This window comes from Malus sylvestris, chromosome 13 (genome assembly GCF_916048215.2).
Source record: "Malus sylvestris chromosome 13, drMalSylv7.2, whole genome shotgun sequence".
Taxonomy (NCBI): Eukaryota; Viridiplantae; Streptophyta; class Magnoliopsida; order Rosales; family Rosaceae; genus Malus; species Malus sylvestris.
In genome coordinates this window covers 3,953,306-3,971,625 of record NC_062272.1, presented here as the reverse complement: position 1 = coordinate 3,971,625, position 18,320 = coordinate 3,953,306, and the positions used below count along the sequence as shown (strand labels likewise).

The 18,320-nt window shown below is 38.6% G+C and overlaps 4 protein-coding genes across 6 annotated transcripts; 2 read left to right on the top strand and 2 right to left on the bottom strand.

Moving 5' to 3' along the window:
• The first annotated feature begins 1,813 nt into the window (after positions 1 to 1,813).
• Positions 1,814 to 4,453, top strand: LOC126595001 (14-3-3-like protein GF14 iota). Its single transcript, XM_050261310.1, has 7 exons — positions 1,814 to 1,977; positions 2,712 to 3,018; positions 3,092 to 3,179; positions 3,297 to 3,406; positions 3,485 to 3,633; positions 4,039 to 4,097; positions 4,183 to 4,453. The coding sequence occupies exons 1-7, from the start codon at positions 1,902 to 1,904 to the stop codon at positions 4,183 to 4,185; spliced, it is 792 nt and encodes a 263-aa protein (XP_050117267.1). The 5' UTR covers positions 1,814 to 1,901; the 3' UTR covers positions 4,186 to 4,453.
• Positions 4,454 to 5,010: 557 nt separating this feature from the next.
• On the bottom strand, positions 5,011 to 7,127 carry LOC126595002 (uncharacterized). 3 transcript variants are annotated; one of them, XM_050261312.1, is made up of 5 exons: positions 6,855 to 7,125; positions 6,645 to 6,705; positions 5,927 to 5,978; positions 5,753 to 5,822; positions 5,011 to 5,284 (listed from the first exon to the last, which is right to left on the bottom strand). In XM_050261312.1, the coding sequence occupies exons 1-5, from the start codon at positions 6,957 to 6,959 to the stop codon at positions 5,198 to 5,200; spliced, it is 375 nt and encodes a 124-aa protein (XP_050117269.1). In that variant the 5' UTR covers positions 6,960 to 7,125; the 3' UTR covers positions 5,011 to 5,197. The 3 variants fall into 3 exon arrangements, with proteins under 3 accessions (XP_050117269.1, XP_050117268.1, XP_050117270.1); XM_050261311.1 differs by having other exon boundaries at positions 6,645 to 6,717; positions 6,855 to 7,122; XM_050261313.1 differs by lacking the exon at positions 5,011 to 5,284 and adding an exon at positions 5,313 to 5,537 and having other exon boundaries at positions 6,645 to 6,717; positions 6,855 to 7,127.
• Positions 7,128 to 7,829: 702 nt separating this feature from the next.
• On the bottom strand, positions 7,830 to 11,294 carry LOC126594999 (pentatricopeptide repeat-containing protein At1g26460, mitochondrial-like). The gene is made up of 7 exons (XM_050261308.1): positions 10,590 to 11,294; positions 10,077 to 10,299; positions 9,503 to 9,985; positions 8,835 to 9,041; positions 8,532 to 8,669; positions 8,244 to 8,432; positions 7,830 to 8,103 (listed from the first exon to the last, which is right to left on the bottom strand). The coding sequence occupies exons 1-6, from the start codon at positions 11,201 to 11,203 to the stop codon at positions 8,247 to 8,249; spliced, it is 1,851 nt and encodes a 616-aa protein (XP_050117265.1). The 5' UTR covers positions 11,204 to 11,294; the 3' UTR covers positions 7,830 to 8,103; positions 8,244 to 8,246.
• A 4,446-nt stretch (positions 11,295 to 15,740) lies between these two features.
• LOC126594998 (PLASMODESMATA CALLOSE-BINDING PROTEIN 3-like) lies at positions 15,741 to 17,952 on the top strand. The gene is made up of 4 exons (XM_050261306.1): positions 15,741 to 15,977; positions 16,279 to 16,521; positions 16,626 to 16,662; positions 17,299 to 17,952. The coding sequence occupies exons 1-4, from the start codon at positions 15,926 to 15,928 to the stop codon at positions 17,624 to 17,626; spliced, it is 660 nt and encodes a 219-aa protein (XP_050117263.1). The 5' UTR covers positions 15,741 to 15,925; the 3' UTR covers positions 17,627 to 17,952.
• The last annotated feature ends 368 nt before the right edge of the window (positions 17,953 to 18,320 follow it).

Below are 18,320 nucleotides of genomic sequence, written 5' to 3'. Positions count from 1 at the left end.
ACAATTAATGAGAACTCCTCTATTCCGTGGACGTAGCCAATCTGGGTGAACCACGTACATCTTGTGTTTGCTTTCCTATCTCTATCCATTTATATACTTATCCACACTAATGACCGGAGCAATCTAGCGAAGATCACAAAAAGTGACCGTTTTCGCTACCTAGGATCTATCTTGCAAGAGAACGGAGAATTAGATAGAGATCTCAACCATAGAATACAAGCTGGATGGATGAAGTGTAAGAGTGCATCCGGCGTGTTGTGTGACCGTCGTAGGCCACTGAAGCTCAAGGGAAAATTTTATAGGACGGCAATAAGGCCAGCGATGTTGTATGGCACAGAATGTTGGGCGGTGAAGCATCAACGTACACAAAATGGGTGTAGCGGAGATGAGGATGCTTCGTGGGATGTATGGGCACACGAGAAAGGATAAGATTGGGAATTAGGATATCCGAGGTAAAGTAGGAGTAGCCAAAATTGAAGGAAATATGAGAGAAAATCGGTTCCGGTGGTTTGGACATGTGCAAAGAAGGCCTACTGACGCTCCGGTTCGAAAATGTGACTACGGGACAGAGGTTCGGGGCCGAAGGAGTAGAGGAAGACCTAGGAAAACTTTGGAAGAGACCCTAAGAAAAGACTTGAGTACTTGGATCTAACGGAGGACATGACACAAATGAGCGCAATGGCGTTCTAGGATTCATAGGCCGACCCCACTTAGTGGGAAAAGGCTTTGTTGTTGTTGTTGTTGTTGTAGCAGTAGCACACCACAAATCAGACGTTGAATTTTCAAGCCTAGTACGTGTACAACACAAATACTCTTAACATATACTTTCGGACTTTATAAGCCAACCGAAGATGGCGCCACCAAGGGCTAGTACTTGTGGACCACACCCCCCATGGTGTAAATATTCCGTGCAATAAAAAATCAAATACCAACATTGTTATTAGTATTACGGTCTGCTATAACTCACTTAGACTCTTGGTGGTATTAGTATTACGGTCTGCTATAGTTCTTGGTGGTGGTGTTTACGATCTGTGGAAGACTATCGACAAATCATGCACTTTATGGAAATGAAGCTTGGAGAAAGCCATGGTTGGCATAGCTAGTGGAAGGAGCGCCATATAAGTTGTGAGTTTTTTTCTTAATATTTTATTTGTTATGTACATAATATTATTTTGCAACTAATTGTTTTAATGTATTTTTTGCATAGGGCTTTGTAGAAAGATTTAGTGATTTTTCAATAGTTATCGGAATTTAAATATTTTTAAATTAAAATGTTCATAAAATTAATTTACGATAATCTACATAATTTATTTTTTTAAAGTTAATTTAAGAAAAAAATTAGCCTAAGTTCATTCTTTAATAATCCCGAGTTAAATTTTAGGCTAGAAGGGTTGGAGCAGAAAAGTTGTTTCTGAGCTAAAAGATAAATTTTCCGAGCTAAAAATTTTGACTTTTAGCCCAAAAATTGAAGATGATCTTATAAGTAAAATATCTCTTAATTTCAAATTTTATAAATAACGAGTTTAATAACTAATTACGGTTGAGCCATTACGTGGCTTTAGCCGAAAACAAGATCCCTCACGTCACAACTCCATTGCTTATGCTGGCATTGGTAGATGTGGAAAATCCCGAAAAAGCCCCTCCGAGAGAAGGGCAAGTATTCAAGGGCGTTCATTTCATTGCGTTCCTACTGCGAGTGTCCTCCTCTCTTTCAAACGTTCCGAACGGACGGTCCAGATCTGGTCAGGGGCACCCCGAAAGTTGCTCGATGTTTAACAGCAAACAACCCCCTAATCCTATTATTATTATTATAATTATTATTATTTCAGTCAGTTGCATTCACCATCGTCTTCGCTTTGATCATCATCTTCGAACGATCATTCTCTCTCTGAAACGAAACGATGTCGTCGCCCGAGAAGGAGAGAGAGTCCCAGGTTTACATGGCCAAGCTCGCCGAGCAGGCCGAGCGTTACGAAGGTCTCTCACTCACACCTCACTCTAATTATATGTATATGTAGGATTGTGAGTGTTTCAGCATTGTATTGGATCTTACGGAATTTTGTATGGAATTACGGATGCAATGCCTTTGTTTTTGTTCCATTTTTTGTTGCATTGGAGGATTTCAAAGTTGTTATTATTCGACCGTTATTTGATCATTGTGTTGGTTTGAACTTTGAGAGAATTAAATCTCATGGATTATGCTATTTAGATAAATACTTGCATATACTTATATATATATATATATATATATATATATGTGTGTGTGTCAAAGCTGGCATTGATCAGATTGTGTATGTTTCAGCATTTGTATCGAATTTAGAGAATTTGTTGTATAAAATTCTGAATGATTTTGTACTATTTGTTAGATTTGATCAATTTTTGATCACTTTGTTAAATATTATGGAACATATTGTTTGGATTAATATTGAAAAATGGAAATGAATCGGACACGTGTTTTTGGTCGAAATTGAATGTGTGTTTTGCTGTGTGGGCTAGTTTGATTTGGTTTTAAATGGGTGAAGGATATCTAAACAGTGATGGTTAATTGGTTGTTGTTTCGGTTTAGGATTTGTTCGTCCTTTTTTTTTGGAATATAGGGAGAATCAAATGTATACACTTTTATGCGTAATGTTGAAACTAGTGGAAATGAGTCACTATCTGTATGTCAAGATAGTTTCTCTCTGAATTGTTATGTTTACTTGGTGATGCAGAAATGGTTGAGTGTATGAAGAAAGTTGCGAAACTTGACCTTGAGCTGACTGTAGAGGAGAGGAATCTTCTTTCTGTGGGATACAAAAATGTCATAGGTGCTCGACGGGCCTCTTGGCGCATCATGTCTTCCATTGAGCAAAAGGAAGAGTCTAAGGGGAATGAGCACAATGTGAAACTGATCAAGGGTTACCGGGTGAAGGTGGAGGAGGAACTCTCCAAGATTTGCAATGACATTCTGTCAATCATAGACAAGCACCTGATTCCCTCTTCCAACTCTGGAGAGGCCACTGTTTTCTACTACAAGATGTGAGTCCCATTCATCATACTGTATTTGAAATTAATAATGTTTTTGTGACCAATAGTTACGTGCATGTTACAGGAAAGGTGACTATTACCGGTACCTTTCTGAGTTCAAGACCGATCAGGACAAAAAAGAGGCAGCTGATCAGTCACTCAAGGGATACGAGGCATGTTTAATTTAACCACTTTTAACACAAATGGATGTTAATCAGTGATTATGTATGTTTCATTCTTTACACCGCCTATCATTTGATGTGCTCTCCAATTCCCACGTCTTTTCTCAGGCTGCATCAGCCACTGCAAACACAGATCTCCCATCAACCCACCCAATCCGTCTTGGTCTAGCCCTCAACTTCTCTGTCTTCTACTATGAGATTATGAATTCTCCTGAGAGGTATCAATGTACATCTGTTATCTGATCATTTTCGTTGAAGTAACTCCTGAGATGTTTGTTGTTATCGGATACTTGTAGGGCTTGCCATTTGGCTAAACAAGCATTTGATGAGGCAATTGCAGAGTTGGACACCTTGAGTGAGGAGTCATACAAGGACAGCACCCTTATCATGCAATTGTTGAGAGACAACCTCACTCTCTGGACCTCTGATTTGCCTGAAGACGGAGGTACAGCATACCTCGATGCCTGATAAACATGCATTTACGTTTTCAGTAAAACCCTGATCATATTTGCCAAGTAACACACATTTACAATATAATCCTTCCTAATTCCAAACAATATAAAGGAACTTTCCTTTTCAACTTACTGTACACTTAGAAAGACTTCGAAAGACTTCTGTTTATCTTCAGCTCCTCTTTGTATGAATGTGAAACAACAACGGGCATGCTGTTGGTGAATGGATACAGGTATCAAAACTGTATGAACTTATAGGGTAGTATGTGACCGAAAGCATGCGTAGGTACACATACAAAGGTGCCCGTATCTCTGCGCAGGCACCGGCATGGTAGAAGTTTCTGTTCTGAATCATAATTCAGATGAAAAAGACTTAATGGGAAGGTGCTTTTGTGCAGGTGATGACAACTTCAAAGGTGAAGAATCCAAACATGCCGCCGAATCTGCAACTGATAAGGTAAGTGCTTATTATCTTTTTCTTTGGGGCTTAATCGGTAATAATCAATTGCTACTAACTAACTGTTACTCTGGATAAAACACAGTAAATCTTGCAGCATTGATCGGGTTACCTGAAATAGCCCGGAAAACAGCAAGTAGAAAGACTTCTGCAAAACGCGACCCTTTAGCATTTCTCTCACTCAGTTTTCGCGAGGGGATTTGACTCAAGGACGTAGACATAATTTTTTTACGATATTGATCCTTCTAGGTTCCAAAGAAGATTAGGATTTGATCAATTTTCTGTTCTTATTTTTGTTTCTGGATTGATGGTTTTGCTACATGTTCTTTAATATAAGCTTCTTATGTTAAGCAATAGACCTTTTATCTTCTCTTTTACTTTTATAGTCCCCTTGCTTGTCTTGCAAGTTTGAGATAAACTTGACTTTTCCTATACAATACATATTTTGTTAACGATGGTGAGCATTGTCACTTCATTATTTGAGACTGAATAAATCCGATTTAATTTACCCGTTACTTGAATTTTTTAAGTTCGTTCAAACTTGAATTATTGTGGTGGCGATGCTCACTACCAATAACAAAAGTGCGTAAATGTATTCTCGTCAAAGCTACAAAGATAAAATAATGCACAAAAGAAATACGTCAAGCGAGATAGAGAGAAGAAGACAAATAACTGGTCGCATGCAAGATTTCGCCTATGGACCGAAGGGACGAACACGCTGACTGCAAAGAATTCCAAGGCAGAATTGCCGTCAAGAGGATGTTATTAGCACTTCAAAAATCTCAATCTACACTTCTCAGAAGTATATTTTTCTTTCTAATTACAAAAAAATTGGAGTGCAAAATCAGATTTTTGGAGTGCCAATAACAATTCCGTTTATATACCCTTTCAAAACTGTGACGCAACATCGACATCCACTGCTGAGGTATAACTATAACCCCCAAATGCTAATTAAGATTTTCAAGCAAGTTCATACATATTAGCAAAAACCACCCTGACATTGTATGGTCACGGAAAAAGACTGGATGACCGGCATCGCATAACATTAAAGCAAACAAAATACGTACGAACGAGATATAATTCTATACAAAAATAATCAGTTATGGTTCTTCCTTGACGAAGAAATTTTGAGGCAGGCAAAACTCTTCCTCGCGATTCAGGAAATCCATCTCCTCGTCGTCTGGTTTCTGAAATTCAAGGGAAAAAATGGTAAAATATGTAGATTTCAGTAAGTCTAAAGAGGAACAAGAGATATGCACATAATTAGTCCCTTGGGACCATTTGAATGTTTCATTAGAAGTAATTTCAGTAGTTGTTTATCTAAAGTCTCACATCAAACTTCCGCATACGAGACCCCATTCCAAATGTTTCCTCAAGCCTACCCTTTCACCGAATGTATGCCTCGAACTCGAATAACGCAGCTATTTAGTACCTATTCACCTATAATGCAGTGCAGAGATGAGCGTATATTTTGTATTTCTAGAGTTGTTTTACCTAAATATGAAGCTTCTAGTTATTTTACATCCATATTCTGCAAGTGGCACTGTGAACGTTCAGTGTTGATTACCGATGAACATGGGTATTTAAGTTTAACAGTTCCATCATAAGATAAAGAGCGCAGAAATATGGAAAAACTGAATGATAAAATTAGATACCAGCATTTCCAAGTTGTAGAACCTCTCTAGCAATTGCAGAACCTCGTCAGCAGAGAAGTGTCGATCAAAGCTGTGAAACCAACACGACAATGAGTAAGGCTATGCATCAGAAAATGGAAGCTTTTTAGAATAAGTAATATGAACCAATAAACAGAAACGTGAAGTGGGACAAACCTTCTACGAAGAAATTCCATTAAACCATAAAGCACGAAATGACGGTGTATGCCTGCGCCCAAACAAGTAGCTGATTGCTCATATATGTACTTTGCTTGCTTGTATATTTCCAAATAACATGATAATGTACGAACAAAAAAGGAAGAATTACTAATCCTAGTATTCCTCAAACAGTCACTCGCGGGTGTAGGCGACTAATCCTCAAACAGTCACTCGCGGGTGTGTGGGCGACTAATCCTAGTATTCCACAAACAGTCACTCGCGAGTGTGTGGGCGACTAATCCTAGTATTCCACAAACAGTCACTCGTGGGTGTGTGGGCGACTAATCCTAGCATTCCCCAAAATGGAAACGGTATTGTATTATTGCCTAATTAATCACCCCTCATGCATTAACTCATGCACATAATTTTTGGTCCAATGTGAATGTTGATTTATTATAACTCCCCTTATATTGACTTGAACCATCAAATTCGAAATTCGGATTTGGTAAAAAAATTACTATACTTCTGAATTTTTCCTACCACCACAAAAAAAAAATGACTTCTTTGCATTTTCTGGGTGAAAAATTCTCCATACGAAGATTAAAGATGGTAATTAACCACCCGTTTTACAATCAAAATTGATAATTTACATAAAATTGTCACATATATAACAAACCAAAACTAGAAATCGAAAGATAATAAACTGAAATATGAGCATTAATTAGAGAAAACCTGCCTTGTAATTTTCCGGGAGGGTAAATTTCAAGAGCTTCAAACAGTCTGAGCTCCAATTCAACCTGTGATTGCTCCTATTACATTCACCATCAAATTTAAAACAAAATAAAATCAACATGTATACGTGTGTGTGTGTGTGTGTGTGTGTGTGTAATCTAGAGAGAGAGAGAGAGAGAGAGAGAGAGAGAGGAGAGAGAGGAGAGAAAGGGACCTTTGGGAGAGAAGAAGCAGAGGAAGGGGGAGGTTTGCAAGGAGAGTGTACGGACATGCCGTCTTGTTCCTCTTCTTCCCTGCCTTTGCCACCACTCCTTTCCATTTTAATTCAATCGATTTTATACAATTATTTTTTGAATACAACAAATTTTGAAATATTCAAGAGGAATACTGAATTTGGAAAGTGAAAGTGAAAGCCAAAGCAAATTACGCTCTGTTTTTTTTCACTTTTTCTTGGCTAGGTTAACCTTTTCGATCCAAAACGATCTCTGGAAATTGAAGTGGCCTTGTTTTTGGGCTTTTGGAGTAAAGCCCAAGTTTCTCCTGGTCTTTTTGTTGACTTCATTCGTTTGAGTTGTTGGATTGAATTTTCATTCATTTTCATGTGGCAAGCATTCATATTTAATTTTCATTAATTTCTGAGGATAATTATTTATTTCCAATAAATCAATGCAGATGTTCATAATTTTATTTTTCTGCTTTTTATCAGGTATTTATTAAATGTCATCTTCAACATGCTCAACAAGAAGGTCTACAATTATTTCCCATATCCTTGTTATACATTTCAATCATTGCTCTCTTGGTTTTCTACATCATAGATTTATAGCCATTGGAGGCTCTGTGGAGGATGCTTTGAGTGAGAAAATAAAAGCTCTGAGAAATGACATCGAATCGAGTCGAAAGCATCGGGAGATTTTGAATTTGTTGTGTTTTTCACATCTTGTGTTACCAAAATTTTAAGTGATCTCCGAAGAGATTTGATCACTGTTGTAATAGTAGCCCGGCACTTGGCGCTTAAATTCCGAATTAACAATTCATCAAGCAATATCGGGCGAGAGGGGTTTCGAGCTTGGAACATCAAAGTGCAAGGATAAATACTTTTAACCAACTGAGCTACAAGCACCTTTCAACAATTCTGAAGGTTTTAACGAATACGCTAAAAATGACGGCAAAAAGAAATGGCTGAGACATCTTGTAGAAAAAAATTGAGACTAAACCATTGAGCACAAAACAAGAAACATTTTTCCTACAATTATTGGCAACAATTTACTACTCTTTCATTTTCCCTCAAAAAGCACAAAAAGATTACATATGAAGAAAAAAACTCAATGAGGAACTAGGAGGCTAATATCGTAGCAAAGATCCTGCCAAGACTCGATGGAGATTGTCCGAGGTAATTTACAAATTCGGAAGAAAGTTTACACTGGAAGATACGAGTGTGAGAGCTGGATCTCGTATCCAATGAGCTTCATCAAATCATACAGCAGGCAGAAAAACAATCATCAATCAGAAACGCGATTGATGCAAGAGACCATAGAAAAAGGTGATGCAAGGTATATGGAAACGGAACAGATATCTTTCATTTCAGAAAGGAACATTTACTTACCATTTAGGCATATCCGGTGCTGTAATTGAGATTAAACAGCCAGTCCCTGCGATTCTCTGAACCCATCACAATTTTGAACCTTTTAGCCAAGGTATCCACATGATCATCACTCTCGTAGTCAAGCTCTCGCCTACATCTTCTTCTGACCCTTTTCAGCAGTTCTTTCGTTGGTTCAAAACCAGCATTTACCTGCCCAAACATTTATTATATTCTTTATAGAGGCAGCAAACTATGTATTATGTACTATGGACAAGGTTACACCATCAATGACATGAAGAATGAAGTTACCATGTCATCAATCACCGAGACCGCAGCTTTTGGATCTCTGTTGATGAGATGAGCGTCTACAAGTAACGAGTACGACTTTGCATTGGGTTTGACGCCCACACTAACCAAGTGCTCAAATACTCTTGAAGCTTCAAAAGTCTGCCAAAAAACCATACGACTTGTTCAGCAAGATGTTATGATGTAGGACAGAGTTGGGCAGCGAAAATTAGATAGCTTAGAAGAAGCAAAGACACAGAAAACTTAAACGTTAATTCAAGATAACTGGAATCACTCCAGGGGCCTCAGAGAGAGAGAGAGACTTACCTGCTTGTGCTTTCCAAAAGCATACATGAGAGCGTTGTAAGAATGTATATCAGGGGTCAATTCAAATGTGGAAGTAATTGCCTCAAAGGTCTGGTAAGCACGCTCGATCTGCCAGGTATTTGCACAACCTAATATTATGCAATTCAATGCAGCAACAGATTTGTATGGAGGGTCTGCACGGCTCAAATTTTCTAATTGATAATACACCTGGGGAATATCAATATATTTCAAGTTAAAAAGCTGCAAAAGAAAATTCACAAAGGAAAATATATGATGGGGTAATGGACCGAAACTGGAAGCACACTCCTTGACCCCCCTTCCCCGGACAGACAATTGCAAGATATATTTTCATTTACTATTTCTTCTTTTCTGGATTGCTCTTATTATAACAAGTTTCAGTTTGTTAAACAGTGACCTACAGAAACCTGAAAGATTTACTTAACGAGGACTAGCAATTACATTACTGATGCATAAAGAGAATGGAAAAATTGGCAGCTGTGCATATGCAATATTTAAAAATGCACAAAAACATCATAAATTTGCATAATTTTGAGATAAACAAAGGTTAAATCTTTATCAGCCTCCAGATATCTCAGACACAAATAGAGACAAGGTTTTCAATAGATTATGTGTCTAAATCAAACAGGAATAAAGAAAGAACTACGTACGGAGTCCAAAGTTCCAAAACCTCCCTTGGAGCAGGCAACAACCAGCGGATACAATGAAGTAAATGGGGAGAATAGTTCCTCTTCTGCTTCTTTATCGGAATTACCATAAGCAGACTCATATTCACGAAGAGTACTAAAAGCTCTTTGTAGACTCCCCAGCGATGCAAGGGCACATATCTTCGCACGGTAAGATTCTGGATTAGGGACCTTCTTTTGGCGCAACGAGCGTAATAAGATTGCCCATGATGCATCAAGTAAAGTAGTACTGTGTGTCCTGCCGGCAGTTGCAAGTGCCGACACAAGCAGCCCTTCATCTGTGGAAAGAAAAACAACAGGTCTTGCTTGCTCACCCCTAGCAATCCATTTGGCCATAAACTCCAGGGCATGAAATGCTAATTTGCTATTATCATCTTGCAGAGCAGCTTCTGCAATATAGTTGCACAAGTTCCACGGTGGGCAAAGAGCTTTGTTCTGATCCATTGACTGATAACACCCAAAAAAAAACTTACATAAGTGAACATTGTGCAAAATTTTCCACTCCTCGATCTAAATATCTATGGTATGAATCATGTACCTTGCACTTGTCAATAATAGAAACCAAAATATCTAGCTTTCCCTTATTGACACAGCCTCGTACACATTCCCTAAACACCGGCATTGACAGCATGTAACCAGATTTTAAATTCAAATCTATATATTTCAAGGCGGCGTCAATCTGGTCCATTTGTAACAGCATGCCAACAACCAAGTCATATGACTCTTCGTCAGGCGGAGATTCCTTCCCTGTCTGCAACATCCTGATACATTGAAGTGAAATTGATTCATGCCAACATGTCTTTCTAGGAGACCCTTCCGAAAGACGAGTGAAGAAAACAAAAGCCTTTAATCGGCACTTCAACCCGAAAAATTCATTTCATTACTACCGATAATAGAAACTGCGGGGGCAACATTAATTGAATTGTACAAGTTATAACTCAAATTGAATTGTACAAGTTATAACTCAATGCAAATCATCATTTCACTAATGTAACAAAAACACATACAGAAAGCTTGCGAGAATCATACTCAAATCCACCAAAGAGCTAACCTTTCGAGCAATTTATCGGCGGCCTCGGTCTCCTTGGCCTGGTGCATGGCCTTGAGGACGAGATTAAAAGACGCGGTGTTGGGCGTGATACCGTAGTCCTCCATATGCGCTACCAGATCCAGCATCTCCCCCGGCGAGGCTCCCATCATCAAATTGGCCCTCAAGTAATGGTTATACAAGCTCACGTCGGGCTTATTCGGCTTCCCGTTCTTATCCAACGACCGAACCCAGAACTCGAACAGCTGCTTCATGTCCGGCCATCGCTGTGACGTCATCCAATTGGCGAACTCGTTCATCAGGCTCTGCGCGTCCAGGTTTTGCGACATGACCTGGAATCGGGCGCTCGGGGACTGGTTGAGGAACCCGAGGGGTAGCAGGGACTGACCCATGGGCGAGTTGGGGGCCGGATTCCGCCAGTTCTCGTTGTACATGGGGCTGCCGGAGGCGGGGTTCGGAGGGAGCGGAGTGGAGGCGATGGGGTGAGTCGGCTCGACGGCGAGTTGGGGCTCCTGCGAGAGAAATGTGAAGGTCGTGATGGACTTGAATCCCGGGTTCGTGTTTAGGGTTTTCGCCAGCGCTCGGGTCCGCGCGAGGATCGCCATTTGGGACGCCATTGATGGAGCTCAGTCACAGTGAGAGTGAGCTGTGTGGCAAGTTAGGGTTTTTGAAGCTTCGGCCTCAGGGATTGGTAATCGTGGTGCAGTCCATTTCTGGAGGGAGGGTTGTATGGTCATTTTAAGAACTTCTGATGAGTGATGTCAGCAGCATATTCTTTGGGCTTGTAACAGCTTCACACGTGCGAGAGTCCAAAACGTCTGGTGCTGGGTTTCCAACAGTGGAAAGCCCAGTTTAGATGGAATGCCTGGTTTCAAGTTCTTAAAAGCCCAAATGACAGAAGACGCTCCAACTTTTAGGCCCATTTTTAATTTACAAGCCCAAAATGTTACTTTGAACCCATACATCAGTTGGTCGATATTTTAGCTGGTGCGTCAACTTTTGGGATCAGATCCTCTTTGGATCCCGTCGGGATCAATCCATCCTAGTCGTTTATCAAACCCCGCGACCAGAATTTAGACATAATTTTTCGCTTCACGATTTGCATCAAAAACCACAATGATGTGGTCTCGACACTCCGAGAAAGAAAAAAAAATGGATCCCACGTTTTGATTCATCGATTGCACGAGTTGAGTTATGAAGCCAGTTGGTGCGACTTGAGTTTGTCGTAATGGCACCGTTGTATGTTGCATGCGTAATGGAATTATGCAAGCAAATTACATTGTTTAAACAAAACAAGAGGTAGGGCCAAACAGATCAAACCGACATGATTAACAAACAGCTTGGATGAGAACATCATCACATGGTTGGATTTGGATGTTGGTAAAAGGATCAAATGATCACACATTTTTTTGGTTTTTCTTTTGTTCTCTTAATTCCATATAATATATATATATATATATATATATATATATATATATATAGAAAATCTATAAGGAAAGGGATATCTACTTTTTATTATAAAAATGGAGATTGGTTGTGGCGTCCACACCACATCGAACTTTAACGATCTGAACTGTCTATTTTTCAAGTTGCACCTCAAAAATCATCCTTGCAAAATATTAACCAAATCGGAAATATTAAGACATCTAATTGGGTTCAAAGATTTTTTTTTATTTTTTGAGAAGAATTGTGTTCAAAAAAATTAACGAATACTTTGTTACATAATAAACAATGAAATTTTATCTTGATAATTAAATAGGCAAATGATTTCATATTGAATTGAATTTTTGTAAGGATGATCTATGAATCGAGACTTACAAAATAGACAGTTCGGATCGTTGAAATTCGATGTTGAGTGAGCTCCACACCTAATCCTCATTTAAAAAAAAATAGAAATTTTTTTGCATAAATGGTATACACACACACACATTTGTTTTATAAAGCATATATGTATTATTATTTTTTAAAGTATGAGGTAATATTTGATTAATTATGAACCTTTTATGGTTGAAGGTTCTATTCCATTTGTAAGAAAGAAAAGACGGAGCATCTTACCTTTGTTTTTGTGTGGTCCGGTTATTCTCATTAGGTTTGGTAGGAATTTGAAGCCCCTGATCAACAACTTTTGGGACTCGATTCACTAAAGTCGTATAAAGGCAACCACAGCATTTCAAAGTGCCTTGCGAGTGTTTCTCCTTTTGGTTTTGGTTCCACGTAATAGAATGCAGTTCACATAGATTAAGGAGTGGTCTTATCTTACAGTGAAATCATAATATGAACATAAGAAACATCAACTCGATGAAATCATGAATTCGTGCACGTGTATCAGACTTTAATACGTCGACATAAAACATGAATTCAACTTTATGAGAATCTCTGGTTGTTCCTCAGTTGCTTAAAGATAAAGTTGTTGGCTATTAACTGAATGATGTCGAAAATTTTAATTCATTATAAGCAGAGGCGAATTCATCTTGGGTTAAGGTGGGTCAGCTAACTCTACCAAGTGCAAAGCCTCTCAATGAAAGCGTTGGGTGTTGCCTTATGGAAATCTGAGATGCTTTTGAAGGTTGTCTTCCAACAGCTCAACAAATTGCCTTTATGAACACTGGATTAGATAGATGCTAGCCTCATGTCTTTGTATGTATTGTTATGCGCATTTGTGAGTAGTTAGCATTTGTCAGCATGTTCGCTCATAAGTTATTGACATCAATCGACATGCTCGCTCGAAAGTTGTTAACATATGTCAACAGACGTGCAACTGACTTCAAACCTACCAAAACTAGATGAAACGTCAATTTACTATTTTCGTGAATAAGATTTTTACGCACCATTCTTACTAACGCTCCAAATAATATTCCCTGAATTCAAAGTATCTTTCCACTTAATATGGTGGCTTGGTATTTGCATGACCCCCAAATACAGATCAAAATTGACTTTGCTTAAGCCTTTTCTTTGATGATTGAGTTAAAGTAATCGGTATACATTAATGTTACGTGTCAATGTTTTGCAAAGCACCGACGTGGTGATAGCGTTAGAATGTTTCAGATAAATATTTGCATTTGCTGCCGTGATGACTTAGAAAGCCTGGGGTTTTTGGCTTCTGTGCTGATTGTTTACCGTACACTTTATTTTGGAATGTGTCGTGACTCGTGAGTGCCGTGGCACCAACCCATTGGCTCTTTTAATATTTTATTTGAAATAGTTAACGTGCTGACATGTGTGTTGGGTTTGTGGTGAATGGGGAGGGACTTGGATCCTCTCTTGAGCCAATGGAGAGGATCTTCCTGACCACTAATCAATGGCCGTTAGATTTTTATCCAACGGCTACAAATAAGGGGATGTCTTTAAAGTTATAATAATTATAGCCGTTGAATAAAAATCCAACAGCCCATGATTAATGGTCAGGAGGATCATCTCCATTAGCTCAGGAGAGGATCCAAATCCAATGGGGAGGGGGCATGCCATCAAGTTCAAGCATGCGTCGGAATAAGATCATCTTTATGGGAATTTGAATGATCAATTAATTATGTTCGTTCATCGTATATCGTACGGTTATAAATTATTTAAAATTTAAATTTAAATAATATCTAACGAAAAATGACCTTACGATTTACGATAAACGAATACTTCAGATCTCTACAAAATGAGTCGGTGAAGATTCTTGTCCGCATATGTCGACCAAAGGCCATTTTTTCTGCAATTTTTAAGGACAGAGAGAGGGGCTTAAACCCAATTGAGAACTAGTATATTATATTAGACTTAGGGCACATAATACATATCACATGCTTAACTCATTTTGTATGAGTTGCCTGTCCACAAATGAACGATTCTCAATAGCTGTTGATATTTGAACTACATGTAAATCAACGACTAAAAGTCATCAACTTATAAGTTATAAGTAAACAATTGCCGCTCACATTCTTCCCAATAATAAATGTTGAGGAAGTCTTGATTGCGTCGCCTACCGTACAACACAACACACACACCATGAATTCTTTGAATCTTAACATGTTCCGACTATTATTCTTGTGTCGCCTTGTGCGCTTGGTGTACCCTAAATCCCCTATTCGACTTTTAACTCTAAAGGGATGTGTTTGATGGAAATTTCAATATGACGTGCATTTGTCAAAACTTAACATATATTGGTCATAATTTCAGCATGCCAAGGTTTAGATGGGAAAGGAAAAGAGAAAAGGTTTTGGCTTTAGGAGCTGGGATGATCCAACACGACAAATATATGCCTACCCTTTTAAGGTTTGTAGTTGAAAACTTTCTCAACAAACTTTGAATCGAACATGGAAACTTAAAGTAGCAAATTGAATTCAACATCATGTACTAGAGAAATTTACATGTTTTTTAATGTAATTCTGGTGCCTCAAATTAATAACGTTATATAACGCGTAAAAGCTAAAAACATTCAACGTAATGTTATTAGTTTGAGATGTCACAGAAACATAAAAAATCATGAATTCCAAAAAGAAATAAAGTCACCAGTGTAAAGAGCCATCTCTCTCGCAACAGAGATGCTGTTGCAATGTGCCAAAATATGAGATGCTGACGCCTCTGCCCCGGTGCTAGCTTCACTGTGACAACACACAGCTAAAGAACCATCTATCCCTCCATGGAACCACGAATGGTGGGCCCCCCGATCCCCATAGACTAGTACCAAGTTCTCCAGTGCTAGCTCACCGTGACAACACAAGGCTATACAACACTCTATCCCTTCATGGAACCTCTAAGGGCGGGCCCGGGTTGGGTAAAGTTGAATCCGGGTCCTTGTCGGATCATTGGAATCCGTCAATTGTGTCTGTTTATCATATATCGTACTATCAAAAATTATTTTAAATATTTTTATTTAAAATTATAAATAAACAGTACTTAACAAAAACTAACTGCATAATATACGATAAATGGATACGATTTACAAATTTTTAAAATTCTCACCAAAAAGGATCTGGAGAAGATCCTGTTGGGGTTAAGTTTTGATCAACCAGGCCAGTTTAAGACCGTTTGGATGGTCTGGTCTTACACAACAGTTCATGTACATGACCAAAGCTTCTGCTTGCTCATCTCCCCAGAACACTCTTTAAACAAATAAATATAAAACAGTACTAATTGAATAGCATTTCGCCACATAATGTAAAAAACAAATCTTAATTATATATAAAAAAAGGTTTAAAAACCATATCATATACACACACCCACCGTCCATCTCATATTATTGCTTTGCTTACTAGAAATCTCCAATCTCCCTTCTCCACAGCTCTCTCTCTCTCTCCCCACCCTCTCTGTTTCTTCTTTCGTTCAACCAGCTCTCTCTCTACAATCCTGCATCAATCATGGCTGCCTTAGTGTATATTGTGATCTTATTAGCCCTCACTGGCCACTCAAGTAAGCTCCTTCGATTATTATCCTCTTTTATTTTTTTCTTCTTAATTTCCCAATCTGACATGAGAAAACTACAAATCATGGCAACCCCTTTTTTCCAATCAAGCAAAAACTCCTCCCAAATCATAAAGTTTCGATCTTTCTTCTGTTCTCTGCTTTTTTTTTCTTTTTTTTTTTATATGATAATTAAGGATTAGACGATATTAGCTCCTTGGAGTAGGACCATCACAAACCCGAAGAAAAAAGGTCATGAATTAATTAAAATGGTTTTAGTGTGAAGTAACTGATTTTCTGGGATTTTTAGGTGCTACTTATTGCGTATGCAAAGATGGAGTCGGTGATCCAACACTTCAGAAGGCACTGGACTATGCCTGCGGAGCTGGAGCTGACTGCAGTCCAATCCTCCAAAACGGTGTGTGTTACCAGCCCAACACCGTCAAAGATCACTGCAGCTATGCTGTCAACAGTTATTTCCAGAGGAAGGGTCAAACTGCGCAGAGCTGTGATTTTGCAGGTGCTGCTACTCAGAGTCAAACTGCTCCCAGTAGTAAGTTCCTTCCTTCTAAATCTTATTTCTTACCAATTATTTTTCATATTTATTTATTTATACTAAAAAAATCACTGATTTTAATTTTTTTGGTGATTTTCCAGCCGCAAGTTCGACTTGTGTTTATCCTGCAAGTTCCAGGTAGGTGGCTGAGTTTTATTTCTCATATCTTTGCAAATTTATGAGCATTTTATCAATATATTGAATGCAATTTTCCCCATAATTTATTTTTCTGTTAATTTTTCTCTTAAATGGTAGATTTGAAAAGTGTTTATTGAATAAGCAACAACAGCTGCAAAAGTAATTTTGGATATCAGGGTTCATAATTTGCATATTTGGAAAGTGATTAAGAAAACTAGATCCATCTCCCCACCCTTAAGTTAATACTGTATTAGCTTGATCTGTTGTATCAAGTCATAACAGTGAGCTGTCAAGAAATATGTATGTAAAAGTTCTGTTTCCCCTTTCGTCTTCATTTCATCTCATTGATTTAAACCATGGTTAATCTTTAGGGGTTTCGAACCCGGGGGATATCTACGGAACTGGTTACAAACTTTTAATTAGAATTGGAATAGAATTGGAAGACGAGAGGCATACTAAGAAATCAATAAAGGATGGTAAACCGTAGTTTTTATATTGGTTTATCGTGGGTTTAGTGTTCATAGTGTTTCATTTTTTTATAAAAAGTTTGTAACCGATTCTATTTGCATTTATTTTCCTATGAACTTCAAAATTTGAGTGCATTATACTGACATGATTTTGTTCTGTTTTGTTCAGTCAAGCAGGAACTGGCACGCCAACCGCAGGCACACCAACCGGTACACCCACCAACGGCACACCCACCACCCCAACCACCCCAACCACGGTCACACCAACCGGCACACCCACCACCCCAACCACGGGCACAACTCCAACCACGGGCACACCAACCACCGGCACCGGCATCACAACTCCAGGCTCTCCGGCATCAGTGTTCGGAATAAGCCCCACCGGGAGTGGCACTGGAATAGACAATAATGGCGGCACGGCTACCTTGGAAGCCGCAAACCGCCTCTTCTTCTCTCTAGCTTCGGCTTTGTGCTTCACAGCGTTTTTACTGATGTGAAGAGCTGAAGGTGGGGGGTGTAATTGGCGGGTAGGCATGTAAGCTTCGACATTTTAATGGGTGGTTGTTGTGTTGGGAAACATCTGCGGAGGCGTAAAAATCCCATTAGGGTTTTTAATTTTTTTAGTTTCTGTGGTTTGTTTTCCTTGCTCCATTGTGAAAAAGCTGGGGAATTCGATTCCATTTTGAGTGGTGCTGCTGCTGCTACTGCTTATTGGGGGTAGGAATCTGATCTTCTTTCTTTTTAGATTTTCCCTTTTGTACATGTATAAGAGGCACTATTTTTTAATTTAATACAACTATGCTCTACCCCTACCATTATTTCACCTAAGTGTCTCGCTGATCGGATGACATGTTATCGGATAGTACTAATAATACGAATAATGAATCCAGTTACATGCCGGATTTTGTTGCGATTTACAATTTTTTCATTAGCCCCTATCATTTGAGCTTCTTTTTCTTTGAAACCCCTATCACTTTGGTTAACAATCAATTTAGGTATCCTAATGGAGCCTGAACATTGTGTTTAAACGTATGTTTTATGTAATATAACTACAAGACAACATTGAGCCAATCAAATATGTCAATTTTAAGGACCCGTTTGATAACGTTTCGTTTTCGTTTTTAGATTAAGTAAGTTACATAAGAATTATGAGTCGGAAATAAGCAAGGATATACAGAAAAAAAAAAAAAT